The sequence below is a fragment of the Cnephaeus nilssonii genome (genome assembly GCF_951640355.1).
Source record: "Cnephaeus nilssonii genome assembly, chromosome: 10".
NCBI classification, from domain to species: domain Eukaryota; kingdom Metazoa; phylum Chordata; class Mammalia; order Chiroptera; family Vespertilionidae; genus Cnephaeus; species Cnephaeus nilssonii.
This window is the reverse complement of record NC_137081.1, coordinates 29,424,058-29,436,508: the sequence shown is the minus strand read 5'-3', so window position 1 is coordinate 29,436,508 and position 12,451 is coordinate 29,424,058. Positions and strand designations below refer to the sequence as shown.

Here is a 12,451-nt window from a genome sequence, read left to right as displayed (position 1 = left end):
GGGCAGGTAGTTTAGTCGCGAGGGTAAACCGCGGTTCGCACTTGCCTGGGATCGGGTGATCAACATCTGGTAGTAGTCTTTGCTCGGCGCTGGGCCTTGTCCTACAATTTCGAACAGAGTCTCCGGCAGCCACGACGCCATCTTGGGACGCCACCGTCGTCGCTAGGACAACCAGGAAGAGGCGGGGTTTGGTTGGGGTCATGAGGCCAAAGCCCTACTTTAAATCGAAATCTTCTTTTGAGCTGGCAGGGGGGGTTTGTAACTTGAGGTGATGTTCCCTTTTCCAAGGGTCTCCAGGCACTCTGACCGGTGAACTTTTCCACCTCAGGCCTCCGGTGACCCGAAAGGGAATTAGTTCCTGCTACCACGGAGGGGCGGGGGTGACCCCGGCGGAGGGATATCGAGTGAAGCTTCACATTTCCCTTCCTGGTCCCTCGAAGGGATCGGGAGGAGACCGCAGGCCGCTGGGAAGTTGATCCAGGCGTTAGGGTAGGGAGGGGCGATGTGATGGGCCGCGAGTAGGGAGCGGGGCCGGTCCCGCGGACCAGCCCGGCAGCGCGGTCGGAGGGCAAAGTAGTTCCCTGAGGGTGTTGGAACGGGCGGGGAGGGAGGCGGCGCAGGCGGAGGCGCACGCCGCCGCGGTGCTGCGGCTCAGCTGATAATTGAAGGGACCCGAGGAGCCGCCACCGCCGCTGCCGCTGTCTGGGGGGGTGGGGGAGCGAGTGGAAGTTACTGCCGCGCCACCGAGTCCGGACCGGAGACTTTGGGGCCCAACTAGGTAACTGGGGCGCAGTAGCGAGCGGTGGGGTCAGGCCTGGGGGGAGGGGGGTGGACTGAGGGGCTGGGGGGAGGTGACGGTGGGGAGGAGCTGGAACAGAAAGTCCCAGGAAGCCCGGTTGTGTCATCGCCGCGAATCGGCCCCCGCTCGGCCTGCTCCTGGCGGCGGCAGGGCCGCGGAAGGACCGGGCTGGGGGGTTGACTGGCGAGGCGCTCGAGGGAGACCGCGGCCGGAGGAACCTGGACTGGGCGGGAGCTGGGGGGGGGGGGGAGTCGCTGGGTTCCCCCCTCCAGGACCCCGCAATGAGGAGGGCCCTTGACGGAACCGGGGTGAGGCGTGCGGTTGTTGGAGCCCGGAGGGGGTCGGGGGGCCGGAAGTGGGCTTTGGAGCTTGGAGGGCGTCTAGGAAGAGAGAAAGTGGGGGGCCGGAAGTGCAGGTGGGGGGTGTGAAGACCGTGAGGGTTCCCCGGAAATGGGATGGGGGCCCGGAAACCGGGAGAGAGGAGGCTCCAGGGCCGGGGACGTCCCGGAAATGGAAACTAGGGAGCAGCTCGAGTGACAACAGTTGTGGCGAGCGAGGGTCAGAGGAGGGAAAGGCCCGAGTGACTTTAGACCGCAGTAAGGGGGTTGCTGCCCAGGGGGACGGTTGAGGGCGGGCGAGGACGTAGACGGGGTCTGCGCTCGGCAGTTTTAGTCGTGGGAAGTTGAAGCTGAGGGAGGTTGACGACGAGACGGGCCTGGGCCTGCGGGGGGGAAGGGGGGCGGGCATGAAAAGAGGCCCCGAAACTTGGCTGAGAGGAGTGGAGCATCCTTGTAAAAAGACCAGTATGGGAATTGAGGGGAGGGGGTCCAGGGTTTGGGGGGGGGGCGGGGAGAGGGACCGATTGTCACTATTCGTATTAGCATTCAGAGCGACTCAGGCGATTAATTTATTTATATGTGGGTTACATAAAACGTATTATAACGTTTGTCCGTTCAGTTCACCTCTTTCTCCTCCGCCCTTCTCTACAGCGAGAGGGTTTCTAGCTCAGAAACAAGTTAGAGGGGAGTTCAAATAACGAAGGTTGTAAAACCCCAAATCTGGCCTCCGGGTCGCTCCCTTCCTCTGAATAAGGGAAAACCTAAATTTCTTGGAGAAACTAATGACGATTTAAAAACACACGCCAATCGGGGGAAGATAAGGTAGACATTGAAACCCCTGCGGAGGGGCGGGAGGGAGTCGGTTACCCCTGTGTGGTGAGGGGGAACGGAAGGGGGAACGGAAGGGGGTGCTCCGAAACCTTCACAGATTTGTTTGCGATAAGGCCGTTTTGTCTGGCGGAGGTTTTAGCTTAAGCAGCGTGCCTGGCGGTGGGTGCAGTTTAATTGCCTCGTTAGTTAATTGGAGGAGGGACTGTATCAGTGTGTAAACATCCGTGTGTGCTTGGTGGTGGTGGTGGGGGGGGGGCGTTTAATAAACAGTGAATCGTCCTGAGTGGACTTCCAGTTGCGCCCCTGGTGTCTCCCTCCCTAGTTGGCGTTCCTGATTCCGCCTGGACTGCCAAATCACCCGATCCCCGGGCTTTACTCTGTTTTGTAGGCCCTTTAGTGGTGCCTGTAACTTTCAAGTCCTTTCCAGTCTCTTTAGATATTTTTCACATTTCATTTTTTAAAGACCTGTTAAGTTGAGGCTCAGAATCTCTTCTCTAAAAAGAAAAACAAAAAATGTATACGGGATAGAAAGTTGAAAGAGCTATTGACTGGGGTGAAAAACCGAGTCTTGGAACAAAGGTCCTAGTTGTTAGAGAAAAAGGCAAGAGGCCTGTATATGAGGCCTGTGTGTCGCATGTACAGCGGGGATAGGGGCTTGGAGAAGGGACACAGGGTTGAGGAGTGGAATTATCAGAGGTTTAGAGACAATAAATTACAAAGGGTGTTAGTGAGTCTTATTTATTTTAATATTTACATCTTGCAAGGAGGTTAATTTTAAGTGTGAATTTTGAAATAAACAGTTTCTAATTTTTTTTTGAAACTCCCTGCTCTATATGCAGCCCCAGGAATATTGAATTAATGTGGCTTTTATATCTGTGAGATTGTTTAGGGAGTTTTTTTATTTTATTTTATGCTTAAGAGAGCATATTGACATGATTGGTGTTTGTGGGCTTTTTCCATAACTGCCTTTCTATGAATGTGCCAGTATCTATAAGAATTAAATAATTGTAATTAAGATTATCGTTTTTTCCATTTGCTCCCCAGTTTTTCAGGACTTTGAGTGGCTAATCTGCTCAGCTGACATTTACTATTTAGTTTGTGTCCAAAAACAGACTTTTTATTTTAGTTTTTCATTTACTTTCTAAATGTTTTAAAATACTTTTGACAGAGTTCTAGAAGGTGCTAAATTAAAATAATTATATTTTTAAATGGGATGCTAGGCCAGGGTAAAATCAATGTTTTCTCCCAAAGTAAATTTGAAGTAATGTTTACCATTCCATTCTAATTTTTAGATTACTGGATTTATGTTATCTCCATAAGGTTTTATTACCCTATTTTAAAAACATCATCCTAACAGAGACACATACTGGTTTAGGAATTCATACCTTAACAGTAGGTACTTGTGTGACCTTGAGCTATTCACTTACCTTATCTGGTCTACAGTACTTTATCTGTAAAACAGGGTACCTTGCTGGGTGGTTGTGAGACTCAGTGAATATAATGGCTGTGAAAAACGACAAACAGTTAAATAAGTGTAAGATATTATTTTAAGAAAATTACATTAGCTATTTTGAGGTCATTAAGAAAAACAATAGTTTCTGCCCTGGCCAGTGTGGTTCAGTTCAACCCCCATTCAGGAGCCCCCTCTTTCCCCTGCCTCTCCTTGTCTAAAAAATCAATAGAAAATGAAAAGAATAAAAGTTTCTTATCAGTGGTTGTGATTGGGGGAGGTTGATGGTAGTTTGAAGATAAGAAGTTACAGCACTTTATAATTTTAAATTGCTGCTAAATTGGTGGTGGAACTTGTGCCCAGTTTCTATCAAAATAATTTTTGTTTTGCATCAACATGCTAGGTAATTTATCACCATACAGCCTACCATATAAATTTGTTAACTCTATTTAGAAAAATTTCAGACAAATTTCTTTACATTTTTGTTGTTATTTTTTTGTGTCGGAATTTTTTTTTCTTTCTTAATCCCTTCATCTTTTTCAACCTGCTCCCCAAATCCCCCCTCTGACAGCTGTCAGTTTCTGTTTTGTTTGTTAGTTTATTTTGTTCATTAGATTCACATATAAGTGAAATCATATGGTACTTGTCTTTCTCTGACTGGTATATTTTACTTAGCATAGTACTCTCCAGGGCAATCCATGGTGTCAGAAAAGGTAAGATTTCCCTTTTTTCTGGCAGAGTAGTAGTCCATTGTGTAAATGTACCACAGCTTTATTTATTTACTCATCTTTCTACTGAGGGGTACTTGGGCTGCTTCCAAATCTTGGTTATTGTAATGCTGCAGTGTCTATGTATTTTGAATTAGTGGTTTGGGTTTCTCTGGATATACTCTCAGAAGTGGAATTGCTGGGTCATAAGGCAGTTTTTAAGTTTTTGAGGTAACTCCATGCTGCTTTCCACAGTGGTTACACCAGTCTGCATTATCACCAACTGCACTAGAGTTCCATGTTCTCCACATCCTCACCAGCACTTGTCATTTTTTACATTTTAATTATTGACAAAATATGTACCTAATCTTGGTTTGTGGCTCTTCTGAAACTTTCTAATAGAGACTACAATTAAGGAACATTTCTAAATCTCAATCTTTTTTTTTATAGAGTGTCTAGGGAGGTTTTGTATTTTTGTTTTAATTTTAAATGGATGGGTGGGAATCTTTTTGAGCAAATGTGATAACAATTGCCCTTTTATTTTTTCTTCTGTTTGCTGAGGTAATTAGATGGACTCAAGTTTAAAATGTGACCAGCTTGTTGCTTCTCACCTTCGCTCAAGCTCTTGCTACTGCCAGCCTGACCTGCACTTTTCCCTCACTTAAATTATTTCAGGTTCATTTCAACTCACCCTTCCTTCAAATCCCTTTCTTAAAACTTTTTGTTTTATTTCTTGGTTGTCTAGGTATGCTTTATTTTGGGATTATAGTGAAGCATCCATCTTATATAAAAACTGCTGTTTGAAATTTTAACCCTGCTATTTGGCTTCTATAAATGCTTGCTTGCTTAAATAATAAGGAAAATACTAAGACTACTCCCACTTCAGAGAGGCCATTAAACCTTCCTGGGATGAAGTTATCAGTGCTGGCACCAGGCCAGGCCTTTGGTTGAGGTCTCAAGGCCCCAGCAAATAGGGGCTCTTTAAGAACTTGGAAAGGGGGCTGGACACACCCCATATTTGGGAGACAAGGTAAAAACATATAAATAGGGAAAGTTCCTCCATGTTGGGGTCCAGAATTTGAGAGACATTTTCCCATGGGCCCGTGCATAATAATAATAATAATAATAATAATAATGTAACTCCATCTCTCTAAGCGTTGCTTGGTTCTTCTCTGGTTTTCTGTAACCATAGTGCTAAATTTGTTTGTGTGTTGCTTTTTCAATTTTTGTTTTTTAATTAAAGTAATTGGGGTGACATTGGTCAACATGAACATAATAGGTTTCAGGTGTGGGTTTCTAAGCATGTTGCTTTTGTTTCCATGCCTGGATTATAGGCTTCCTGAGGGTAAAATGTTACCATGTTCTTCAGGAAGGGACACTCATAAACCCAATTGAAAATAATACCTATTTTCCTTTCCACTCCAAACCAATAATGTTAGCCTGGCCTTGCCTACTATGTAGTCAGTCTTCCTGCTTAGAAAGGATCTTGGTCCTAACAGATTCCTCAGGGTGCTGTTTGGTTTAGTGATCACAGCCTCTTCACATATTCCTGACTACTGTGACATCAGAGTGCCTAGATAGAGTGCTGGAATAAGAATTTGGTGGATAATATACAGTAAATATAACTTATAGAATGTTATATAATCTTGGTGTTTGTAGTTCTTAACATTAACATGTAATAGCTTCATGTTTGTGTATTTTTTTATAGTGCTTATGTATAGTTCAAATAGTTGTTATAGATTTTTCAAAAGCATAAAACCTTAGCCATTATTCTTTACAATCTCTACCTGGTCTACTAGTTTACTCTGTACATATTGGGGGCTTGCTGCTGAACCAGTCTCTTGATTTTGATTTAAGTAAAATTTAATTTGGCTAATGTCCTAGATTTTTAAAAATGCAGTTCTCTAGTACACCTGAAACTTATATAATGTTATTAACCAATGTTATCCCATTAAATTAATTTTTTTAAATGCAGTTCTTTAATTAAGTCTAATATCCTAATTTATTGATAGTTTCAGGTTATTGGGAAAAGAAGTTGTTTCTCAGCGGTCACCAACCGGTGGTCCGTGAGGTCCGAAAGGTTGGCAACCTAAACTGATACATGTCTCAGATGCTTAATAGTTTATCTCAGACCTTTTAGATTTTAGTTGTGGGTTTTATAGTTTCATTAAGATGGATTGGACAGAAGAAAAAGGAACTTGTCTGTTATTCAGACTTACCTGTTTTGCCTTGAATGTGCAGAAGCTTTTGGACATAGACAATTTTATGGTTACTAGTATGCTTGATTTAAAAAGCCATTTTCGTAGCCTAGAGTAAACAAGCTGCTACTCGGTTCTTTCTTTACTGAACAGCACTGTTCAAGGGAGTGGGTTCCAGACCTGATTGTGTCTTTTTTATCTTTGTGTCCTTGGGCAAATAATTAACATTTGTGTTTCAAGTGCCTAATCTGAAAAATGTGGTTTATTGCCACCTAACCTAGAATTATTGTCATTTATGGGCTAAACACTGTATTTAGAAAATTAGGTTACAAAAATGGATTGGAATACACGGCCCTTCCTCCACTGGTTCAATTGCAATATTGACCATCATCTCATCAAACATACATTAAAAATATTTGAGTATACAAAAGTATTCCATAGCCAATTATGAATTCCTTTCAGTGCCTGACTCATAATACAAATTCTTTAAATGTTTATTGAAGGAGTAATCATTGTGAGAATAAAATGATAGTGTAAGTGAAAATATATTGTAATGACTTAATGTCCTATTTGTTTTGATAAATACTTTGGATTATTGTTCATGCTAAAAAGTCTTCGGGAGTTTTATTTTTAATCTATTGGTATATATTTTAGAGAATGCAAGTTGCTTTAAATCATACATATTAAAACAATTAGGGCAAGCCATTTTATATTATCTATTTTTTACATATAATAGCTGATCATTTAAATTTGACATTGGGGACCTAAATATATTTTGATTCAATGTGAATATTTATTAAATATAAAATTGAATTTTATACAGCATTTCAGTTTATTCTCTTTGTTCCATATTTATTTTTATAAATATGATGTCATTACCCATACAGGATTTTGAAGGCTATTTATAAGCTGAATGGTCTATCAACAAGTCTTCAAGACTTGAAATTAACAACATTTCAATTTGTATGTTATCAACTTGTTGGCTGTCATAACCACTGAATTTTCTATCCCGACTTCAAAACTATTACTCATGCCACTTGTGGGCGGCATTCTGAATAAATAGATCCACCTTGTGTCATCTTCTTTAGGTCAAATTAACTCATTTTGAAGTCCTACTGGTAAACATGTGTGATGACTTGGAAACCCAAAGTGAGTTTTTACAGATAGCCCATCTAAAATTCACTGTTGAGTTGTAATTTAAGATGCTTGTGTCCTTAGAGAGCAGGTTCATGGAGATCATATGGAGGGCCTCCCCCACCTCCTTTAAAAAAAAATTTATTGAAAATCAAGTGCTTGTAGTTGCCTTATATAGTAAATAGTAAATATATGAAAATGCTGCAACTTCTGTTATGGCCCCAGTATTTGGTAATCCTGTCTGTTTTGCACCTTGGCTGCATGAAGTCAGATTGAGCTGCTTGTTCCTCGCTGAACTGCAGCACACCTGGTTTTGATTGATTGTCTGGATTAAAACCCCTCCACCATCTTATATCTCTAATTGCTACATGATACACATTTTTTTCCCAGTAGCTTCTGTAAAATTTTTACTCCTCTTCTCCCTTCTATGACATTTTATTTGTTCCACTTATGTCATCCACAGTTTGTCTTATTATTAATTGTTTACATTTTCTCTACTAGATCTTTGGCTTCTTGGGGTAGAGGTTTCATTCTTCTATCTATCCCCACAGTGGCTGGCACAGGGCTCCTAACATAAGCTCATTGTATGTGATAAGTGGTAGACTTTGTTTTGGTGACACATTGAGAAACTATATTGGGATATAATATTAGCATCATATGCCTTAGTTTACAGTCAACTTGGTTATTTTAGGTTTTCAAGGTTTGGTAGCCGAGGTTGGATCCTAGCATATAAATCTGTCAGAATTAGGCTCATTAAAATCAGCTACTTCGGGATTGTTAAAGCACTAGACCCGTGGTCGGCAAACTGCTACTCTTTGGCCCCTTGAGTGTGGCTCTTTCACAAAATACCACGACCTGGGCAAGCCTATTTTGAAGAAGTGGCGTTAGAAGAATAAGTTTAAAAAATTTGGCTCTCAAAAGAAATTTCAATCGTTATACTGTTGATATTTGGCTCTGTTGACTAATGAGTTTGCCGACCACTGCACTAGACTATTTTAGTAACTTGGTTACCCCAGATTTAGCTTTTGGGACTTAGTTTATTAGTAGATTAAATACATATTAAGTGCTTACTGTGCACCATGACTGTGTTGGGAGGAAAACAAAGGGGACTTAATACCTAGTTCTTGTCCTCTTGAGTTCTGTTAATGTTTCATTTACTTGATAATCATGTACTTACTTGATAACTATATATAGAGAAGTATTCTGTAGTTATTCTAAATGCAGGCTTTCTGCATTTAGAAAACCTGATAATGAGAATTTAAATTAAAAACCAGATGAATTAGGGTATGCGTTTTGTTTGGCTTTACTGAATTGTTGGAAGCGCCTTCACTATACAGAGATTTCATCAGCAACTTGTGTGTATTTCTGGTTCTATAAAAGGTCTACCCTGAGAAGAAATAAGAGACATAAAATGAGATCTGTTATATTAAAATGTACTTTATTGAAGATGAATTCAAATTAATGACAATAGAACACAACATATAACAGAAGTACAAAGTTGAGTTTTACACAGTGGCTACTCAGAAGTTTAGAGAGAGATTCAGTCCTGGGTTGAAGTTTCTGAGGAATGCTTCATGGGGAGAGGAGAGACTTGAACTGGCCCTGATTGTTTGGGTAGCTATAGAAGAATGGGAGCTTAAAGATGTAATTGTGTTGAGGGTATAATGGTAAGATACACTGGCTCTCTGGAGTAAAGGGTCCATATTGATGAAGTAATAGGATATGTGGGCTGAGATTATTGAGTTCCTTAAATGAGAAATTAAGAAATTAGATTTAACAGACAGGTTAAATTTATTGTTGATTCCTGAATAAGCAAAGACATGAAAAAAGGTATAAATATATTTAATTTGTAAATGAACTGAAAAAAAAGTGCTTTTAGATCTTATTTATCTTTTCATGCACTGCTTCCCTTTTTGGACTGCAGATAAGGTTTTTTATAAGTTTTGGGGCCATATGAGCAGTGGAGGTTAAACTTCTTATTCACTTTTCCTGTGTAATAGTTAAAAGTATTTTTGCTCAGTAAGCAGGAGTTGGTTAAGTGTCTAATGAATCCTATTGCTCCTCAGGTTAGTCGCAGAAATTTTTTCTGTTTTTCGTTTTTTGTTGTTAATCCTCCCCAGATAATATTTTTCCATTGATTTTTTTAGAGAGAGTGGAAAGGAGGGGGAGAGACAGAGAGAAACATCAGTGTGAGAGAGACACATGGATTGGTTGCCTTCCGCATGTGCCCTGACCAGGGCTGGGATCAAGCCACAACCTATATGTGCACTGGAATCGAACCTGGGACCCTGGAAAGGCTGATGCTCTATCCACAGAGCCAAACCAGCTAGGGCAGTGGTCGGCAAACTCATTAGTCAACAGAGCCAAATATCAACAGTACAATGATTGAAATTTCTTTTGAGAGCCAAAAACCGATTTCTGCGCATGGGCCACGAAGTTTCAATCGCACTGTACGTGCGCGCCCGCACGTGGTATTTTGTGGAAGAGCCACACTCAAGGGGCCAAAGAGCCGCATGTGGCTCTCGAGCCGCAGTTTGCCGACCACTGAGCTAGGGCCATGGAATTTTTCCTTTAGAGCAAGCATGTCAAACTCGCGGGCTGCATGTTTCCCACAAGGAAGGTTTATGTAGCCCAGCCAATATAACAGTATGTAAGAAATTTTTTAATAAAAATTTCATAACTTAATTTTTACAATATCCTGTTATACATAATTATTAATAACAAACTACAACTTTTGCTAATGACTGATTACTATAATCGTGTTGCATTCATTTCCCTTACGCGCCTTACACACAGGTGCACCATTTCTCTCCACTAATACTAGCAGCGAATATTTTAGCAGCTGATTGCCATGTCATTAGTCTTGTACTGGCTTGTTTGGTGTGAGAAACAGGAAATAATTCACTTTCAGAGAACAAGAAAAATAGGTTTACTTGCCTTATGCTTATTGATTTGTGTAGTTATTCAGTGTCTGGTAAATTAATGTTCAGGAATATTAATTTTTCTTAAAATGTTCTATTATTTTATGTTAAGGATTACTCATTTATTTCAGCCCTTTGTATTCAGCATGTCTCTAACTAAACATACGTTTCTATGAAAATTGAAGCTTTTGGGGTTTTTTTCGGCCCACATAAACTTAAACCTTGTTTATTTGACCCGTGTTAGCCTTTGAGTTTGACATGCTTGCTTTAGAGGAAGCTGGCAATCATTTCACCTTAACACATTCAACTGTTTATTCAGAAATTTATTTTTTAAATTTTGAGTATTGTTTGATAATACATGATTTTTTGTGAGTCACACAGTAATTTGTCAGTCTTATTTATGGGAACAACTTTTTGCTTAGCATCTAATGTATTTGTAAAAGAATGTTTAAAACAAAATTGAATTGTGATCTAAGTATTTACACACTTTTAAAAATGCAAATTAATATTACCCAGTTTAATCAAGTTAAATATTTTAATTCTGGTTGATGTCATAGTAGACTGTTATCCCTTCCATTTTTATGAAAGCATGCACAACAGGACTTTAAAAATAGCAAGTGAGGCTAGATGGTGGTTGAAGGGAAAATAAAGAATAATATTCAGGGGTCTGGTAACCATATTCACCTTTCTTCAGTAGCTTTTGTTTCTAGTGTGTTCCTGTAGATTTGCTGACTGCAGTCTGAATTAATTTGATTCTTCCTTATGTGGAGATAGCAGAGATGCTATTAGTGCAAGATTATGGTTTAATACCTTTGAAGGCTATTTGTATAGGCCAAATTTTGTGGGGTTTTGTGAATTTTAGAATAAAAATATTTGTGAAGTGTGCATTTTACTGCTATAGTAGGCAAGAGTGCCTGTTTTTCTACAAGACAGTTAGGCAGCTTCCTTTGTCTTTATGAAGCAGATATTTTCATTTCTTCTACCCACATAGAGAAAACTTGCTTAGTCTCTAGAGAAAATTTGACCTATCTCTGCCCCTCCTTCCCAGATCCAAAAGCATTTGTGCCCTTCTCCCAGTAGATGGCAACAAGTAATCTGAATTTTGAAAAAACTCAGAAGTTCTTAACTTGGTGATCAGACATGTTTGCTGAATATTTCTCAACTGTCATTCGGAACTTAGTGTTGGTTTCCACATTTTGGGTTCAAAATATTCTTCTGTTAATTGCTGAATTCATCTTTTTTACTCTATTCACCCTTTCTTTTGAAAAGTTTTGCTATTCCAGTTGCTGCTATGAAGTAAGACTTGGGGAATTTCAGCCTTTGGTGCAGTGCACTGTAAGATAATCTGCTTCTGCCTCTTCTAACCATCTAGTATTACTTTTCAGCTGCCTGTATATAAGGCCCTGCCACTTCTTCCCCTCCCTTCCCCCTAGTATCTTCTCATTACACAAACTTAAGTTCTACTGAGAGGAATTACTGAAGAGATAATAGACCATCACTTGGGATCTTCGTTTTAGCAGATGTTTTAAATGATAATTTATATTGCTTAGATCAGCTAAGGAATCGGTAAACTTAATGTTTGCCATAATAGCAGCATTTCGCTCTTGTGGGGTGGGCTTCTACTTCATTCCTGTGTTTATTTACATTTAGCTTATTAATGCTTTGTTTCTTGTTACTAAAAATTTAATTCATAATTGCACAATTAACTTTTGAAAGTTTACCATATTTAGAGAAACATAAAGCTTTTTCAGGATGCCTGCTGAGTTTATTTAAATGTTTAATTCGGTAGTAAAGAATTTGGGAAGTTTCTATATTAAGAGTGTTTTAACTTTAGGAATGGCTTAATCTGTAGTTCTAAGGAGTGGAAAGGCAAGAATTTACTAAAGCAGTAGTTCTAAAAATTCTGCAGTTTCGGTTTTAAGGGCTAGTATAATCATGTTGCAAGGGAAGAAATTATCTTGGTTTCAGCAACTGCTTGCTGCATTTATCTTTTTAAGTAAAGCAAAATGGGGTTTATTGAAGATACACTCCAAATGAGAAGTGGGTCAGCATACTACTAATAGTTTCAAATAA

At 40.1% G+C, this 12,451-nt stretch overlaps 2 protein-coding genes across 20 annotated transcripts in view; one reads left to right on the top strand and one right to left on the bottom strand.

Annotated features, from left to right (window-relative positions):
- The window catches only part of FBXO36 (F-box protein 36), a 51,448-nt gene extending 51,043 nt beyond the window's left edge, over positions 1 to 405 (bottom strand). Inside the window, exon 1 of one of the 3 annotated variants that reach the window (XM_079783045.1) lies at positions 46 to 405. In XM_079783045.1, the coding sequence (XP_079639171.1) occupies positions 46 to 141 (96 nt within the window). In that variant the 5' untranslated portion in view covers positions 142 to 405. The remainder of the gene's footprint in view (positions 1 to 45) is intronic. The other 2 variants (XM_079783046.1, XM_079783047.1) reach the window with 2 other exon arrangements.
- TRIP12 (thyroid hormone receptor interactor 12) overlaps positions 1 to 12,451 on the top strand; it is a 137,763-nt gene that overhangs the window by 584 nt on the left and 124,728 nt on the right. For 7 of the 17 annotated variants that reach the window (XM_079783027.1, XM_079783025.1, XM_079783022.1 and 4 more), the window contains exon 1: positions 595 to 778. The exons of 2 other annotated variants lie outside the window; for them this stretch is intronic. The gene's annotated coding sequence lies outside the window, so the exon portion shown is untranslated. Of the gene's footprint in view, positions 1 to 394; positions 490 to 593; positions 779 to 913; positions 1,108 to 12,451 lie in introns of those variants that run through there. 8 more of the 17 variants (XM_079783028.1, XM_079783036.1, XM_079783024.1 and 5 more) reach the window with 4 other exon arrangements.